The sequence below is a fragment of the Stegostoma tigrinum genome, chromosome 1, assembly GCF_030684315.1.
Source record: "Stegostoma tigrinum isolate sSteTig4 chromosome 1, sSteTig4.hap1, whole genome shotgun sequence".
In the NCBI taxonomy this organism is placed as follows: domain Eukaryota; kingdom Metazoa; phylum Chordata; class Chondrichthyes; order Orectolobiformes; family Stegostomatidae; genus Stegostoma; species Stegostoma tigrinum.
The window spans coordinates 76,279,144-76,299,211 of NC_081354.1; the positions used below are offsets into that span (position 1 = coordinate 76,279,144).

The 20,068-nt window shown below is 43.3% G+C and overlaps 1 protein-coding gene across 6 annotated transcripts in view; it reads right to left on the reverse strand.

Moving 5' to 3' along the window:
* The window catches only part of nup54 (nucleoporin 54), a 55,473-nt gene extending 39,164 nt beyond the window's left edge, over positions 1–16,309 (reverse strand). The window contains exons 1-3 of one of the 6 annotated variants that reach the window (XM_048533650.2): positions 16,075–16,309; positions 6,933–7,034; positions 910–984 (exon numbers count right to left, since the gene is read on the reverse strand). In XM_048533650.2, coding sequence (XP_048389607.1) covers positions 910–984; positions 6,933–7,034; positions 16,075–16,105 — 208 coding nt within the window. In that variant the 5' untranslated portion in view covers positions 16,106–16,309. The remainder of the gene's footprint in view (positions 1–909; positions 985–6,932; positions 7,035–16,074) is intronic. The other 5 variants (XM_048533667.2, XM_048533674.2, XM_048533659.2 and 2 more) reach the window with 5 other exon arrangements.
* Positions 16,310–20,068: the final 3,759 nt, after the last annotated feature.

Consider the following 20,068-nt stretch of genomic DNA (forward strand, 5'->3'; position numbering starts at 1 on the left):
AAGCCAATGTGAACATCAAAAAGAACTGTGCGTGCTGTAAATCAGGAACAAAAATAGAAGTTACTGGAAAAGCTCGGCAGGCCTGGCAGCACCTGCGAAGAAAAATCAGAGTTAACGTTTTGGATCTGGTGACAGAGTTGCAGAATATAAAATAACAAATTAAGAATACCGCATAACTTTGAAAGGTCACCAGACCCGAAACGTTAACTCTGATTTTTCTTCACAGATGTTGCCAGACCTGCTGGGCTTTTCCAGCAACTTCTGTTTTTGTGCTAATGTGAACAACATGGTGACATAGGGAGAGATGGAACAAAAAATAGACTTTGCAGCACCCAGTTCTGATTTCACTAATTAGACAAATGGCTCTGGGTTTCAAGTCCATTTTCTCCTTATTTCCTTTGACATCCTGACCCAAGAAAAATCTAGATCTCGATCTTGGCAGCTTCAATTAACCCAGCATCTACAAGCTTTAGCAAGGATGAATTCCAAATTCTTTTAATGAATAAGTGGCTTTCCAACTTCAAGCCTGAATAGTCCAGCTCTAATTTGTTCATAATGCCCCCACCAGAGGGAACAAATAGAAATAATCCATAGGACTATTGACTATTTGACTATACAATTAATTACAATACCATGCTTTATTTTATTTAATAACAAACAAAATCTGGAACGGGTACACTATGAGTAACTGGCACTATTAATGACTATCAAGTTTCACCAAATGAAGTTGTATCTTCATTATGGGGATTTTTTGGCAGACAAACATGATCACCAGGCTCACCGAACTGTGAGCAGTGAAGTCAAGATAGCTTTCAGTATTCATCCAGCAAAAAACAATACTGGAATTTCAAGGAGCAACAGTAGCAACAAATTATTTCACAGATCATTTGCTGATCAATGTTATCATACCTGTTGATGCTCCAAAAGGAAATCCTGCTGTTTGCCCACTTGCTGTGGTATTAGTGGTCCCAAATGTGCCAAAACCTAATGAAATACATAACACAGATAACAAAATTGCATTTTAAAAAGCACTTATTTTATTTATTAAGGTTAAACTCTAGGATTGGCTAATGAAGGATGCTACCCAAAAGATTCACTTAATACTCCATTTACAAATCCAACATTCTGTTGGAAAGGGAAGACACACCGAGTGGTAATAATTTTTCAGTGTACTTAAAAGTGGTAGGTCACAGGAAGATGTGGATGGAATTATCCATGTGCCAACTGATCCTGGAAAACAGTGTTCTGAAGAAGGCTCACCGCTTTCTCTCCACAGATGTTGCCAGGCTTGCAGAGCTTATCCAGCAATTTCTGTCCTAATTTTTGGTTTCTAGCAGCCACATCTATTTGGTTTCTTTTCCTGGAAAATGGTGATATTGAATGGGGCTTTAGAGTTCCCAGGCTGTAGTATGATTTGTTGGAATGGGCATTACCTGAGAATACTTGTTCACTAGTACTGATGTTGAGTTTTGCTCAATCAGAGGCAACTTGCCAGATTTAACATCTCAACAAAGCTCGGTCATTGTTATTGTGTGTATTCACTGCAGCAACACCTCGACCTGCCAACCAAGTCAGCAGTCTAGGGGCTCTTGTGGTGCAGTGTTGGCATTCCTAGCTCTAGACCAGGAAAGAGGGACTCAAGTCTCACCTGCCTCACAGATACATCATAACACTTTTGAACAAGTTGATTGAAAGTATCTAAAAAGACTGTTTTCCCTTTACTTTGGTATTTATTGTGAACGGCCCTGATGAAAGTATGATGAAAAAAATTGACAAAGAGTCTATTTTTTTTGGTAATTAAGTTCCAGCGAACTTCAGGACCATTTAAAAAACCAGTCTCCCCTCTATCCTGTTACCATTTGTATTGGTGACATCATCATTAGAACTGTCCAGTGAGGATGGGCATCCACATCAATAATCTCAGCATGGAAAAGAAGAAATACCAATCGAACTTCTACTGGTTCCATTCTACCACACTACAAAATATTTTTCCCCTTGAATAAAAAGGGGGCTTTTCTCAATTCCCTCCATTCCAAATGTGAAAGATGATCATAAAAGTGCAGATATATGTACAAGTAACACATAATAAACAACACAGAAAGGACACCTATTCCAGGAAAGTGACATTCCTGGAGTAGAATATCTGTTATCTCATTTTCTATGCAATACACTGCAAGTAAAAAACTTAGAAATATTGTGGATATAAAAGACTGCATGGCACTTTCAAAGAAAAACATTGGCATTCACCCTAGTCCCTGACACAGTAGACATTTCTCTGAGAGTACACCCAAAACAGATAAATGCATTTTAGTTGCGGGACATTGTTGTGTAAATCAACTGACATTTCCTACATAACAAAAGATCTTGCATTTGGCAATAAAGGTTTTAGGACGTCGTACAGTTGTGACAGGTGCTTTATAATCCAAGTTTTCTTTCTTTCTCTTAACATAGAAGGAAGAAGTTTTAAATTAAACTAAATGAGTGACATTTATTTATAAGTGAGTTTGATGTACTGAACAGTTTATTCTACTTTTGGTGACCAGACATCCTTTTAGATGCCAGGATGTGCAATTACAGTAATCAGACTTGTCAAATTTATACCTCAGTTCTTTCAGCTACTGGTTTCAGGTGCTGGAAACTTCTCACTGAACCAGTTCATTGGCTACGGTAAATAAAAATGGAGGTTTTTTTTGTTAAATGTTCATTTTCTTCTGATGTTAATTTTTTGAACTCTATTTCACAAGTTGTCATTGTGGGACAGAAACTCATAAGACCAGAGTTGTCCAGAGGAATAACCAAACTACCATACCCATGCAATATCACAAGCCTTTCTTAATCACACTTGTTTGATGTGTTTTTGCACTGAATTCATGTTTTTAAGCTTACACTTCCTTAGACAGTGTCTAAATCAGGAATTAGTCATTAAGCTGAATGGTCGAAGAGACACACCTTGCTTGCGCTGTTTATGCAGTGCCAGAGCCCCTTCAAAGAGTATCTTAAGACGGCTTTCTAAACAGTAGTTTTGATACAAAAGGTATTAAAAGTCTATCAACAGCTGAAAGTTTAAAATGAACATAAGCAGTTTGTTAGCTGCTGACCACACAATCTGTGTTGAATACCTTCAATCCTTTTATTTATAACAAACTGATTTGTATCAGCAAAGAAAGAAAAATCAATTACATCAGTCTGGCACAAGTGTTTGAGACAGGGCTGGGTGCCTAGTTTCAGAAATTGCCCAAGTTCAAGGTTAGAAGGTTTGCTCACTTCCAAATTAAACACTAACCTTAAAAATTAGGAAACTATTTAGATCTGGAATTCAACCACCATTCTGTGGAAATGGAAAGTGATTTAAACACAAGATTTTTTTTTAAAGTAACGGGATTTAGTTGCAATTTCTCCAAAACACTGTTCCAGATGCTATGCAGCAGAACCAGTAATAGCTCTGACTGTTAAAATAAACATTTTAAATTTCTTTGCATTGTAGCAGGCTAAACACCAGCATTGATAACATGCAATGAGGGAAGCTGGTCACCTGCAATCAGGAAAGCATATTAGCAAGTGTGAGATTATTCACATTGGAGGTAAGAGTAGAAATTTTTCAGGTAGTTTTTTTCCCAAAATTCAAAAAAAACCCTTTAAAAAAAATCATATTCAGAGAGGCTTGTGAGCAATTTTGCAAGAAACTCAATGTTAGCAAGCAGGTACCGTTGACAATTAGAAAGGTAAATGACATGTTGGTTTTAATTTCAAGGAGACTCCAGCACAAGAACGAGAGAATCTCACTATAATCGTAAAGGGCACACACTGGAGTATTGTCCGCTGTTATGGTCTCCTTAATAATGGAGAATATTCTTGCATACAAAGTCATACAGAATATATGGCTCTCCCATAATTCCCATTGTGGTGGTGGTGCTGGCTGCCTCCTGGGAGAGGCTGAATAGGCTGTGGCTACTTTCCCTGGAGCAAAGGCTGAGGGGTCACCTTTTAGAGGTTTATAAGATCAGGAGGGACACACAGTGTGAAAAGTCAAGGTCTTTTCCCCAGATAATAAAATGTGAGGCTGGATGAACACAGCAGGCCAAGCAGCATCTCAGGAGCACAAAAGCTGACGTTTCGGGCCTAGACCCTTCATCAGAGAGGGGGATGGGGGGAGGGAACTGGAATAAATAGGGAGAGAGGGGGAGGCGGACCGAAGATGGAGAGTAAAGAAGATAGGTGGAGAGGGTGTAGGTGGGGAGGTAGGGAGGGGATAGGTCAGTCCAGGGAAGACAGACAGGTCAAGGAGGTGGGATGAGGTTGGTAGGTAGCTGGGGGTGCGGCTTGGGGTGGGAGGAAGGGATGGGTGAGAGGAAGAACCGGTTAGGGAGGCAGAGACAGGTTGGACTGGTTTTGGGATGCAGTGGGTGGGGGGGAAGAGCTGGGCTGGTTGTGTGGTGCAGTGGGGGGAGGGGATGAACTGGGCTGGTTTAGGGATGCAGTGGGGGAAGGGGAGATTTTGAAACTGGTGAAGTCCACATTGATACCATATGGCTGCAGGGTTCCCAGGCGGAATATGAGTTGCTGTTCCTGCAACCTTTGGGTGGCATCATTGTGGCAGTGCAGGAGGCCCATGATGGACATGTCATCAAGAGAATGGGAGGGGGAGTGGAAATGGTTCGCGACTGGGAGGTGCAGTTGTTTGTTGCGAACTGAGCGGAGGTGTTCTGCAAAGCGGTCCCCAAGCCTCCGCTTGGTTTCCCCAATGTAGAGGAAGCCGCACCGGGTACAGTGGATGCAGTATACCACATTGGCAGATGTGCAGGTGAACCTCTGCTTAATGTGGAATGTCATCTTGGGGCCTGGGATGGGGGTGAGGGAGGAGGTGTGGGGTCTTTTCCCCAGGATAGGGGATCCCAAAACTAGAGAGGGCACAGGTTTTAAGCGGAGAGGGGCACCTTTTTCCACATAGAGGGTGGTACATGTATGGAATGAGCTGCCAGAGGCACCTAGACGGGTATATGATGAACAGGAAGGGCTGTGAGGAATACGGGCCAAACGCTGGCAAACGACACTAGATTGATACAGGATGTGTGTTTGGCATGGACGAGTTGAGCCAGAGGATCTGCTTCTGTGCTGTATACCTCAAATGGTTCTATCACTCTATGGTTTGTTGTAAGAAAGGGAATTAGAGGATTTTGCCATAGCAACATTCAGGGTGGCACGTGGCTTGTTGGAAAACAGAGGTTCCAGTGTTTGCTGCATCTTCTGTCCTGCTGAATGGTAGAGGTCACTATCCAAGTCACAAAATTTTGCTGTGCATCATGTAGATGGCACACAGTCACCACGTGCGTCAGTGGTGAAAGAAGTAAATACTGAAGGTGGTGGACGGAGCGCTACTTAAACAGACTGCTAGGTCTTTGATGGTATCAAATTTCTCAAGTGTTGGAGCTGCATTCGTTCAGGCAAAGTGGGGAGCATCTCATTCCACTCCTGACCTGTTGGCAGTTGACAGGCTTTGGAGGACAATGAGGGAAGATACTCACTTCCGAAACCCAAGCCTACAAACTGTTGTTAAAGCCATAGTATATATATATATATGGTAGTCCAGTCCAGTTCCTGGCCCTCAATAACCCCTGAATGTTACTGGAGAGATTTTCAACAGTGACAGATAGTTAGATTTTCTCTTGTTGGAGACAGCCATTGCCTAACAGTTGTGTGTCACAGACAGAACGTGTCATCTATCATTCAGGAATTGCTACACAAAGATACTGACTGGTTCAGTATCTAAGAAATGGTGCTGAACAATGTGCAATCATCAACAAACATCACTATTTCTATCCTCATGTTGGACACAAGGTCGCTGAAGCAGCTGGAGTTAGGTCATGGACGTTAACCTGACAAACTCCGAATCAGGAGGCTCAGATTCAAGTCCCACCTAGTCCATAGGTACGTAATACCATCTCTGAACAGGCTGATTAGAAATAGTTACCTTGGTCAATTTTGGCAGCAAAGACCTGGGACTGAGATGATACTGCAACAAATGACATGTGTCTTTGAGCTAACTGCAACTCCAACCAAGGGAGAGTTTCTCCCCTTATTTCCAATTTGTGAAACTTCCTCGATACTAATCTTAATCAAATGCTAACAAAAACAGAAATTGCAGGGTTCTGTGACCCTTCTTCAGAACTCCAAAACGTTGACTCTGCTTTCTCTCCACAGATGCTGCCAGACCTGCTGCACTTCTCCAAATTATTTTTTATGTTCCCTTCTTGTTGCTCTCACTACCTCTTGTATGTAGTTTTGCTCTTTCCCATTTCTTTCTGTGCCACCTGAACTGTCAATATTCATTTTTCCTTTGCTGCAATGAGTTACTGAACCCAATACAAAGACAGCTGAAATGATAAGGTCACTGACACCCTTACCCAAGCTCATGAGATCAACATGCCACATCAGGCTTGGTAAATTCCACCGGGTTAGCAGTTTTCACTGTTTAAACAAAAGTGTTCAACAGAAATTTATGGAAAAATAGGAATGATGTGAAAGTAAATAGAATTTATTGCACTATAACGGTTTAATTTTTAAACAGGGTACAGAGAGTGACAGTTCTCACCATTCAAATAACATTGAGGATGCACGGCCAAGTTAATGTTTGATGACAAAATGGAAAAAACCTAAAAGCATGCTAAGAAGTTTATCTCATATTATAAGAAGTTTATCCAAATACTGAAAAAAATTAAAACAGAAAAGGCACTTCAAAGACACAAGGTTTATCAAATATTAAACAGCAAAAGCTAACGGAAGAAGTGTATTGCATATACATTCCTTAATTCAACAAAAATTGGAAAAAAAGTTTCCCCAAATTATATTTTTCAAGTGGAAAGCTATCACAAGGAATGATCTCCGTACTTGGTCCACCGTTGACAAGCAGGACTGGAGAGAAATATTCGCATTACCTCCAAATCCTGAAGCAGCTGTTGTGGTGGCAGTTCCAAAACCAAAACTGGGCTGTGCTGTAGTTTTGGCACAAAAAGAACCAAAAGTAAATCCACTCGTTCCTAAAAAGAACAGATTTGTCACTAAGGGGACAACAGTACAGGTTTTCATTGTTGCACATTTTAATTGGCATGTGTCAAGAGAGACTCGGTAATACTGGAGATTTGATAATGATGGATTAAATAAATATTCACTCATCCCACAATGGATGGCATAGTGGCATGGAGCAATTTTTCAAGCATGTGATCTAAATTCCATACAATACAGACTGCTGGAGCAAATGACTTCTCATTGTAGCTTTAAAGGTGAAGAGTAAAACTATGCATTTCAAACTCAATTTTGACCACACAGCATTGAATTGCCGGCCCCATTTTAACAGCTATAAGAAGCATTTCACTAAAATAAATAAATCAATTTCTCTTTCAGATGCAGTGAAGTCCCAGCAGATTATGCATTTGATCGAAACTCTACATGTGGTTTAAAACCAGGGCTCCAGGAGGGGGGCTTGTACATATCTATCAAGCTTCGAGCAGGGGGTGGTCTTTCTCTACCAACATAGTTACTCCAAGCTGCAAACAGATCTTCTGTATGAACTCATAACTAAGGAACAGGAGCAGGCCACTTGGCCTCTCAGACTTGCTCTGCCATTCATGAAGTTAATGGCTGATCTGAAAGGCACAAATATGGACCAACCTGCGAAAACCTTTCATTCCCTTGCTTATCAGAAATCTACCTACTCCTGGCTTAAAAATATTTATGGATTGTGCTTCCTATGTTCTTTGAGGGAATGTTTCCAAATATTCATGGCTGAGAAAAAGTTCTTCTCATCTCTCTCTCAAATTTAAACAGTGAACTCTAATTCTGGATTCGTACCACCAAAGGAAATACCTATTTTATGTCGTCTCTGTTAGGATCCCTCAGGATCTTTCTATCAGGAGGTAGTTACACTTATGATTAGGGTGGCGGGGGGCGGGGTGTCGCCTGATTTGATCAGTTTTTCGAGTCAAGAGCAAGAGACTGCAGGTAAGGAGAACTAGAGCGAATATGTGCAGAAGCCTCAGCGTTAACTGTCCAACAAATGCAAGATTCTTTCAGCTTATCTGGGTCAAAGTGGGGCTGTGTGGTGTAGGATGAAGCCATTTAAATAGGAGGAGAAGAAAGGAACATAATGGCAGTCTGTGGCATACAGAAGGAGATTGACGATATTCTTTGTAACAAAAAAATGCAAGTCCAGATGGTTGTGCTGTCCGCCCAGAGGAAAGGTTCAGATCATTTGCTCAGGGCTGGAGAGAAGCCTGGGATATCTTCATTAAGGGAAAAATCATGCCTGACAAATCTACTAGAGTTCTTTGAGGGTGCAACAAGCAAAATAGGTTAACTAGAAAGAGCGGTTGCAATTATTTTGACTTTCAGAAGGCATTTGATAAAGTACCACACGTTAGGCTGCATAACAAGATACGGACTTATGCTGTAGGAAGTAATTTTTTAGCATGCTTAGAGGATTAGCTAACAAATAGAAGATAGAGTCGAGGGGTCTTGTGGTGCAGTAGTAGTGACCCTTGCTCTGAGCCAGGATGCCCAAGTTCAAATCCCCCATCTCCGAACATATTTTAGACAGCAGAGTTTGGATTAGGTGTAATTTTCAGAATGGCAATTTGGAAAAAGTGGAGTGCCATAAGGATCGTTATTTAGGCCAAAATTTAAACTATATATTAATGACTTGGGTGAGGTAAGTGAATGTACTATATTCTGTGATCTACAGCTGAGTAGGTAGGAAGGCAAGCAATAAGGATGACTCAGGTGACCGCCCAGGGATACGGACAGACAGGAAGTAGCAAGAATCTGGCAAGTGGAGCACAACATAGGAAATTGCAAAGTATAGATTGACATTTGAGCAGGAAGAGTAGAGAAGCTGAATATTATTTAAATGGAGAAAGACTGCAGAAAGATACAGAAGAGGGGAATCTGGGAGACCTTGCATGTCAATCACAAAAACGCTAACATCCACTTCAGCTGGTAGTCAGAAAGACAAATGGAATGCCAGCTACTATTTCAAAAGGAAAACAGTATAAAAGTGGGGAAGTCGTGCTAAAACTGCATAAGGTACTATAACTTCAGACCATAACTGGAACTGTGAACAGTTTTGCGATTCTTTATCTGAGGAAAGATGATTAGTATTGTAGGCAGTCCAGATAAGGTACACTAGACTGACAGAAGGTATGGAGCAACTGTCTTATGAGGAGAGGTCCAGTAAGTTGGGCTTGTACTTGCTGGAATTTTAAAGAATGACAGGTGACCCAACAGTATTGAAGCCGAAAGATTGTTTCCCATTATGGGCGAGCCTCAGAGAAGAGGGCATAATCTCAGAAAAAGAGGGTCACATATTTCTCACGGAGCTGACATGGAATTTCTTCTCTCTGAATGAATCTGTAAAATTCTTCGCTGCAAAAGGCTAGATCATTAAATACATTTGAGACTGATAGAGACAAATTTCCAATCAGTAAGGGAGTCTAAGGTTATCGGGTAATGGCAGGAAAGTCGAGTTTAGAATTATCAGATCCGGATGTTCTCATTGAATGGTGAAGCAGACTTGATGGGCTGAATGGCCCACTTCTGCTCTTACATCATTATAGTCTTATTGGCGAGGCAGACTCCAGTCATTCTGATCCCCCTGCAGGTATCACTGGCATAGGCAATACCACAAAGGAGATTCTCGGTACGAGGAATCAAGCAACAAATTAAGAATTTGATCGTGTAAGGATCTCTGAACTGTTATTTGAACTACGTGCTGACTGACATAGGGCAAATCAGATTAAGTACTTTCTAAACAACCTGCTCAGAGATTTTATTATTTACCTTTGAAGCAGCTGGGACTCGAACCAAAGCCTCAGCCCAGACATAGGGACACTAGTGATGATTGTCTGTTTCAAGGATTGGCATGGAAAAATTGAATCCCAGTTCACAGGACACTGACACCAGTAGCAGGGAAAGCAGGATGTACACAGTCAGTACGGTCTCCACCTGAACCATGCTGGGACTGTCTTTCTTGCAAGTCACATAATTAGGCAAGTGGAGAGGCTTTTAAATTAAATACTGGGGTCAAAGGTTCAAATCTGGGAAGATGTGGTAAATTAACTTGTACAGCCTAGGCCAAAAAGAAAGTTAATATACGTAATTATACAGTGACTGGAAGGGATGGTGACAATAAAGTGGTGTAAATTTAAAAAAATATGGTTCAGAAGATACAATAGAAATAAAGGATAAAGAGATGACAAGGTGTGGAGCTGGGTGAACACAGCAGGCCAGGCAGCATCAGAGCAGGAAAGCTGACGTTTCGGGTTTGGAACCTTCTTCAGAAAGAAGAAACCTTTCTGAAGAAGGGTCTAGGCCCGAAACATCTGCTTTCCTGCTCTGATGCTGCCTGGCCTGCTGTGTTCACCCAGCTCCACACCTTGTCATCTCAGATTCTCCATCATTGGCAGTTCCTACTATCTCTGTAACAAAATGATAAAGACTCTGTATCTGAAAACATGGAACATTTGAAAAAAAAAGATGAATTGAGAGCGAAAAGATACGCTTAAGTACGATTTAGGAGTCATTGCAAAGCCACAGGCTGCAAGATGACTCGGATTGCATTCTGAATCTTAAATGGTTCAAAGCACTGAGGAAGGAGGGGGAGCTGGCAAAAGGTGAAGATGTGATAATATCATCATTAATTAACAGTTCCACATGGAAGTGGGGCGGATGGTCTAGGTTTAGGAAATCAGGATGTGGAAATATTTTGGTAGCGATAGGAAATAGTAAGAGAAAAAAAAAGTCACACGTGACAGACATACATAGGCTTCCTAACAGTAACTACAGAGACTGAAACACAGCAAAAGCAGAGACAGGCGAGCAGGGTGCGGACACAGCACAGTGCAAGGCGAGACCTGTGGGTGTGATTGGAGACGGAAGAGAAGATGGTCCTGTAATAGTGGCCTTTTAGGGCAGAAGCACTGCCTTTGTAACCCACTCAGCACACTTCAGAGGGGCAGCTGCTACCTACAGTCTGTGATCCCAAAATTTCAGCTCACGATGCCAATTGAAATCCTAATCCCCTATTAGGGAAGCCCTACTCGAGCAAATGAAAATAGCATCCCTGATGAAACAACAAATCAGGTAACTGAAGTGAGAAAGAAACTCAGGAAAATTACAATTGCCGGAGAAGTGGTACAGAGTAAATTGCTAAAAATGAGGTTTGACAACTGCCCAATACTAATGGATTTCATCCTAGTGACGCAAAAGAAATGGCTAGTGAAATATTGGATGACTTGGTTTCAATTTTCTAAAACTTTTCTGATTCGGGAACTTCCCATCAGATAGTATGACAGCAAATGTAACTGTTATTGTAAAAAGGAGCAGAAAGCAGGAAACTATAGGCCAGTTAACTTGACATATGTCATAGAGTAAATGTTAGAAGCTAATATTAAATCTACAGCAGGCAATTTATAAAACTTCAACATAAGGTAGTGAGCTTAAGGTGAAGGAACCCCTAGGGGGAAGTGACCATAATATAATGAAACTCACCCTGCAGTTTGAGGGAGAAGCTGGAATCAGATTTAACAGGATCACAACTGAGTAAAGGTAACTACAAAGACATGAGGGAGGTGCTGTCCAGAGGTGAATGGAAGAGGGAATACAGTGGAGCAGCAATGACAGGAGTTTCTGTAAGTAATACAGGAGGCACAGCACAAATTCATCCCAAGAAAAAAGAAACGTACTAAGAGTAGGACAAAGTAACCATAGCTGACAAAGACAGTCAGGGGCAGGTTAAAAGCAAAAGGGGAAAAGAAAAATACAACATACTGAAGACTGGTGGGAGGCAGAGGATCGGGAAACCTCAAAAAAAAAACCCAGCAGAGCCATAGAGACTTAGGTACCAATCCAGATGCCTTTTAAAGTGTTGTAAATGTACCACCTCCACCACTTTCTATGGCAGCTCGTTCCATACACGCCCCACCCTCTGTGTGAAAACATTGCCCCACAGGTCCCTTTTTAAATCTTTCCCTTCTCATCTTAAACCTACGCCTTCTAGTTTTGGACTCCCCTACCCTCGGAAAAAGACCTTACCTGTTTAGCCTATCCATGCCTGCGCACCCCCTCCTCAACCCTGTGATTTTATAATCCTCTAGAAGGCCGTCCCTCAGCCTCCTTTGCTTTAGAGAAAATACACTCAGCCTATTCAGCCTCTCCCTTTAGCTCAAACCCTGCAATCCCAGCAACATCCTTATAAATCTTGACTGCACCCTTTCAAATTTAACAGCAACTTTCCTATAGCAGGGACGCCAGAATTGAACACAGTATTCCACCAATGCCTGCGGCACACCACGGGCCACAGGCTGCCAACCTCCGTCTCCCAGCTTCAAGTCAATTTTGTATCCAAACAGTTAGCCCTCTTTGGATTCCACGTGTTCAAACCTTGTTAACCAGTCTACCATGAGAAACCTTATTGAATGCCTTGCTGAAGTCCATATAGACAATGTCCATTGCTCTGCCTTGATCAAACCTCTGTCACTTCTTCAAAAAACTCAAATCAAGTTAATGAAATGTGATTTCCCATACACAAAGCCATATGTATCCCTAATCAGTCCCTGCCTTTCCAAATACACGTAAACCCTGATCCTCAGAATCCCTTCCAACTACTTACCCACCAGTGACACAGGCTCTCCAGTCTACTGTTCCTTGGCTTTTCCTTACCACCTTTCCTAAATAATGGCAACACATTAACCACCCTCTAGTCTTCCAGAACCTCACCCGAGGCTAAAAATGATACAAATATCTCGGCAAGGGGCACCAAAATTCTTTCCTTAGCTTCCCACAAAGTGTTGGGATATGCCTTATCATGTCCTCAAGATTTATCCACCTTTACACATTTTAAGACACACAGCATCTCCTTCTCTGTGATATGGACACCTCAGGACATCATTATTTATTTCCCCAAGTTCTCTGGCTTCATATCCTTCTCCACAGTAAATACTGAAATAAAATAATTATTTAGTATCTGACCCACCTCCTGCCAAAGCTATCTCAAGTCCTTTTTGTGACCTTTCGATTTCCTTCCAATTATACTCTTTCTGCGCTCACATACCTTGTGTTTTCTGTACATACCACATGCCTCCTTTTAAACAAAATAACAAAGATGAATTATGCTGGTAAGCTAGCTGGTAATATCAAAGAAGATTGCAATTTTTTTTAGATATATAACATTGGGCTACTGGAATGTGAGGCTGGAGAAGTCATAGTGGGGAACAAAGAAATGGCAGAGGAACTGAACAGGTATTTTGCATCAGTCGTTATGGTGGAAGACACCAGTTGCATACCAGGATTTCAAGAGATTTAAGCAGTGGAGGTGAGTGCGGTGGCCATCACCAAGGAGGTCGTGACTTGGAGACAGTAAGGATTGCAAGTGCCGGAAACCAAAGTCTAAGCGAAGCTGGAAAAGCACAGCAGGTCAGACAGCAACCGAGCAGCAGGAAAGTCAACATTTCAGGCAAAAACCCTTCGTCAGGACTGGGGAAGGACAGGGGACCCTACAAGTAAATAGGGGGAGAGCAGTGGGGATTGGGGGATGGTAGGTGGACACAGGTAGGACGTTATTATGATTGGTCAGTGGGATAGTGGAGCAGGTAGGGAAGTAGGAAAGTGGACAGGTCAGGGGGAGGGGGAGGGGGAGGGGGAGGGGGAGGGGGAGGGGGAGGGGGAGGGGGAGGGGGAGGGGGAGGGGGAGGGGGAGGGGGAGGGGGAGGGGGAGGGGGAGGGGGAGGGGGAGGGGGAGGGGGAGGGGGAGGGGGAGGGGGAGGGGGAGGGCTGGACATGGGACAACACTGGGGGTGGTGGGATGTTGAAGCCATTGGGCTGCAAGGTCCCGACACAAAATGTCAGGTGTTGTTCCTCCAGTTTACGTTTAGCCTCACACTGACAGCGGAGGCGGCCAACGATGGACATGTCACCAAATTGCTTCAAAATGGATGGCAACTGGAAGGTCGGGTTAGTTGGTGCATGCAGAGAGCGCATGCTCCACAAATCTGTTACCGACTCTACACCAGGTCTCCCTGATGTAGAGGAAGCCACCGGAGGAGCAATGGATACAATAGATCAGGTTGGATGAAGTGCAGGTCAATCTCTGTCAGACCTAGAAAGATTGTTTTGCGCCTTTGATGGAAGCGAGAGGGGAGACGTAGGGGCAGGTGTCGCAGGGAAAGGAACCGGGTACGGTGAAGAAGTTGGCGGGGAGTGTACCGCTGACAAGGGAGCCGTGGAATGAACAGTCCCTGCGGAAAGCAGACACGGGTGGCGAAGGAAATATCTTTTTGGCCGCAGAGTCTGATTGTAGGTTGTGAAAATATCGGAGGATGATGTGTAGGATTCAGAGGTTGGTGGGATGGTACGTAAGGACGAAGGGAACTGTATCCTTATTGTTGTTGGAGTGAGGGGGTTTGAGGGCAGAAGTGCAGGAAATAGGGGAGATGTGGTTGAGGGCATCCTCAATTACAGAGATAGGGAAATTCCAGTTTCTAAAGTACAAGGATATCTGGGAGGTAGTGAAGTAAAATGCCTATTCCAGACAGCAGACACGGTGGAGAAATTGAGTGTATGGGACAGCATGTTCACAGGATGGTGGGTGAAAGTGATGTAGTTGAGGTGGTGTAGATGTGGGAGTCAGTGGGTGGGTTTGAAATGGATGTCAGTGATGAGTCAGTTTCCGGAGACGGAGACCGAAAGATCCAGGAAGAGGACAGAAGCGTCAGAAATGGTCTGGGTGGAAGGTGTTGGTGAAGTTGATGAACTGCTCGATCTCCTCACGGGAGCAGAAAGCAGCACCGATGCAGTCACCAATAAAGTGGAGAAAGGGGTGAGGGATGGTGCTGGTGTAGTTGTAGAACAGGGGCTGTTCCACGAATCCTGCAAAAACACAGGCACAGTTCGGCCCCATGCGGCCCTCCACTACAACTTCAGCCGTGGGCTCAATCAATCCCCCTACACTGACACTCTCGTTTACATGGCAGAACTGGTCCTCACCTTCAATAATTATTCCTTTGATTCCTCCCACTTTCTACAAACCAAATGGGTGGCCATAAGCACTTGCACGAGCCTGGGCTATGCTCACCTCTTCGTAGGATTCACATTAAGAGTAATTTCTTTTGCAACCCTCTTAACACTTCAATACAAAACTCTAGCAAGTACTAAAATATAGTTAGATCCAATACTGCAATAACAGCTACTTTTGTGGCAAAATATTCATTAAGAGTCAAATACGTGTCTACTGCTTCCACATATAAATTACCTTTATATTTAACTTTTTTTTTAAAGTTGAAGGGTTTCTTTTATTCTGCTTATCACGCTTTTTCAGTGCACTACGCTTGCTCCTCTAAACTTTTTAATTTCATAGCTGCAACTTGTGTACATAAGTTCGCACAGCACGGTGCCCTTCCTCAAGGCTTTCTGTACTCCAGAGTTCTCAACAGTTCAGTGGAAAGGACAACATAATGGTTAATTATTGAATGTGTAACTCAAGTCTTTTCCGCAGAAGTTGAAATCCCACCGTGGCAACGGTGATTTAATATCCTAATTGCCTGCCAATCAGATTTCATTTTCTTGATCTAGATTCCACACTTATTCCGAAGGAAACAGAAACTCTCACTTAAAAAGTGAGAAATATTTTCGATGGGATCATCTGCTAAACTGCAGCAAATGCAAGCCATCCTTCATGCTGCCTGTCCTTACATTAGCGCGGTCACTTTGCTGTGCACTGGTTTTACGGTCGACATATTCCTACCAAGATTGAGGGGCGGGCGGCTGGGAGCCTGACCTGTCTTTGCAGCCTTCTTATACAAAGTAATGTACAGCGTGTAGATTTCCCTCCTTCCCTCTCTCTCTCTCTGTAGGCAGGCTGCAGCCCTCACGCGGTGCTATTGTTCCCCCTCAGATCCGGGTCACATTCGAAATCCCGGAGGCTCCGCACAGACCACGCGCCGCCGGTCTTCGTGGCCTGAGGGTAACACCGAGCCGGTAACCAAACCCCACCGCCTTAAATCCAAACCTGACGCTGGCCCTCAAACTTACCCGAGCTCCCACCGCCCAGATTGAACGCCATAGTGCAGCGCGCCGGTCCGTCACGACATTCTGATCCGGGTGGAGTGAAAACATCACCATTAAAACGTTCCGCCGCTCCTCGTGCACCCGGAACCTTTAGTCAGGTCACGAAAGGATTCCGCTTGCTGACCGGATTCGACAGGCTTGCAATGAAGCAGCCAGCGAAAAGCTTTCATCCGCACAGCCATTGCTTCCTCGTATCTGTAACATTACTGATGCGTAGGAGTGGGAGATGTTGTCACAAAGAAGGATGGCGTGTGGCGTTTATATACTTACATCAAGCTACAGAAGAAACCCACACGGGAACTTCCGTTGGAAGTCATGGGCAATTATTTCTAAAATCTATCTGAAGTACTGGGTTTTTTTTATTTACAGATTGGCGAAAGAATAAAAACGCAATCTCCAGCAACTGGTCAATTCAAATCGCGATCAAGTAGGATCTGGACTCACTTTGTTCAACAAACTAATAGCAAGCATCTTCTGAAAAAAGTATCAGAGATAGTAGGAACTGCAGATGCTGGAGAATCCGAGACAACAAAGTGTGGAGCTGGATGAACACAGCAGGCCAAGCAGCATCTTAGGAGCAAGAAGGCCGACGTTTCAGGCCTAGACCCAGAAACGTTATCTTCTGAAAAAATACTGCTTTTGTTTACAAACATTTAATTTGTGACAAAGCCCTAATTAATCGCACTTAGAAGATTCACATTTAGAATGACAATCAGTCTCACGTTGTAGTTGTGAGCGTCTTCAAGAAAGGAGATAGGATTGATTACAGGAACTACGGAGGGCCCTCCTTGTTTTCTGCCATAGCCGATGTATGGCAAAAACCCTCCCCACACGCGCCTTCCCAAGGTTTGAAAAGTTCTTCGCAGAGCCCATCCTTCAAGACACATTGTAGACATGATCTTCGGGGCAAGGCAAGACCAGGCTAACTGCAAACGGCTTTCTTTAACGTCATAAGACCCTTTGACTCTGTCAATTAGGAGGAACTGCTGAATGTGGTCCTCAAATTTTGTTGCCTGCCGAAATTCATACCCATCCTCCACGTGCAGCAGGATAATATCCAAGCTGAAAACCTAACCAATGGATCCACAACGGCTACAATGTGTGTACAACTTGGAGCTAAGTAAGGCTGTGTTATCACACCAATGTTTTTTCTCCATCTTCCTTATTACCAAGCTCCACCCCATCTTCATGAAGCTTCCCATGGGAGTAGAACTAATGTATAGGACAAAACAGGAAATTGTTCAACCTATATCATCTCCAATTCAGAACCAATACGACCTCAACCTCTGCCATCAAGCTGCAGAACGTGATCTGAAATAACAAGCCACTCAGTTGTATAAATCCAAGAATCATTGATGTGTTTATGAGACATAAAAGAAAATTGAACTTAAGCTAAACATTTTTAAGACAAAGATCCATCCCCACAACACTGCCAGTGGCCCCTGCACCCCAACCCATCAAGAACTCTATCAAGAGGCCATCACCTAGTGGTACTACCATTAGCTGAGCTTCGGGAGTAATAGTCTAATATTCTGAGGTCCTGGGTTTGAGTCTCACACCAGAATTTGAATTCCACCATGAATTTAAAATAAAGATCTGGAAGTATGAATCTACAGTTGACTATGAAACCATTGTCAGGAAGAACCCACCAGGAAGAATTCACTAATGTTCTTCAGGAAAGGAAATCTGCCATCCTCACAGGGTTTCGCCAACACAGGACTCCAGTCCTAAAGCAATAAGGACGTCACTTACCCTCTGAAATGGCCCAACAAGCCACTCAGTTGTATCAATCCCTACGAGTCTCAAAGAAGTGAAATGGGATGGACCAGCTGGCATTGACCTAGGCACTGGAGAAGACAATGGTAGAAACAGTCCTGTCAATCAAACATGGGCGAGGTGTCTCAGACACCTGTGAAGCAGTAATCTGAGCAAGTCATAGTCATGGAATCATCCCTGAATATGTCCTGTCTCACTAGCAGACAAACACAGTAAACACAGTGGGATAGAGGAGGTGTTGCCCTGGGAGTCCTCAACATTGACTCTGGACCCCATAGGCATGTTTAAATATGGGCAAGGAGTAATCCAAGATTAAGGATGGATAAAAATTGTGACCATAAAATCTGCTCCGTTTTGAGGTATTTTCAGTGTTGGAGCCAATTTATTTGAATTCTTGGAGCTGTAATTATTATTTTAAAAGGTATCTGGATGTGTATAAGAATAGGAAGAGGTTAGATGGGCATGGGCCAAATGCTGGCAAATGGGACTAGATTAATTTAGGATATCTGGTTGGCATGGACATGTTGAACCCAAGGGTCGGTTTCCATGTTGTATATGTCTATGACTCCAAGTGGTGAATGTAGGCATAGTTGCAACATTTAAAAGGCACTTGGATAAGTGGGACTAGTTTAGTTTGGGATTATGCTTCGCGTGGACTGGTTGGACCAAAGGGTCTGTTTCCATGCTGTATGATTCAATGACTCTGTGGCTGTAAGGAAACCTCCTGCTGGTTACCACGTACTGCTCTCCTTTTGCTGTTGAATCAATTGAACAACACTTCGGCACAAAATAGTCTGTGGTGAGGGTTTTCAATGTCCACCACCAAGAGTGGCTCAGCAGCAGTACTACTGTTTGAGCTGGTTGGGTCTTAAAGAACATAGCTGCTAAACTGTGGTCTGCAAGTGGTAAGGGAACCATCAAGAGGGAAAAACATACTTGACTTCATCCTTACCAATCTGCTGGCTGCAGATGCGTCTGTTCATGACCCTATCAGTGAGAGTGACTACCACAGTCTTTGTGGAGACGAAGTCCCGCCTTCACATTAAGAATAACCAGCATCACGTTGTGTGGCACAATCACCGTGTGTTAAATGGGACAGACTAGACCAATTTAGCAACTCAAGACTGGGCATCCATGAAGCATTGTCGGCCATCAACAGCACCAGAATTGTACTCCATTACAAATCAGTAAACTGATGGAAGGTGCCATCAATAGTGCTATTTGCATCTGCTCCTGACCTCATTACAGTCTTGTTTCAACCATTGTCAAAAAGGTCATCAGAGGTGAGGAGATAGTGACAGCCCTTGACGTTAAACCTGCATTCACCTGAGTGTGGCATCAAGGAGCCCTACCAAACTAGAATCAATGGGTATCAGGGGCAAATTCTCCAGTGGTTGGAGCCATACCTGGCACATAGGAAGATGATTTTATTGTTGGAAGTCAGTCATGTCAGCTCCAGGAGTTTCTCAGGTAGTGTCCTAGGCCCAACCATCTTCAGCTGCTTCATCAGTGATCTTCCCTCCATTATAAGGTCAGAAATGGGAATGTTCATTTCCTCAGATACTGAAGTAATCTGTTCAAATAAAACAAATCTGACGTTTCAGTTTGGGACCTTTCTTCTGAAGAAGTGTCCCGACCCGAAACATCAGCTTTCCTACTCCTCTGCTGCTGCCTGACCTGCTGTGTTCCTCCAGCTCCATGCTGTATTATCTCTGACTCCAGCATTGGCAGTTCTTATTATCTCTGGACGACCTTCAAGCTTTGGCTGATGAGTGGCAAGTAACCTTTGTGCCTTGCAAATGCCAAGCTATGACCAGCATTGATAAGAGTCAATCTAATCACGACCTCTTGAAATTCAATAGTATTACCAAAACATGAATGCCCCACTGTCAACACCCTACGGGTTACCATTGACCAGAAACTCAACTGGTCTTGCCAAATAAACATTGTGACTACAAGAGCAGTTCCGAGGCAAGAAATACAATGGTGAGTAACTTATTTCTACTCCCCTATCAATCATCTACAAGACACAAGTCAGGAGTGTGTTGGAATACTCCCCACTTGCCTGGATGGGTGCAGCTCCAACAACATTCAAGAAGTTTGTAGGACAAAGCAACCCGCTTGATTGGCACCACATCCACAAACATCCCTTCCCTCCACTAACAACACGCAGTTGCAGCAG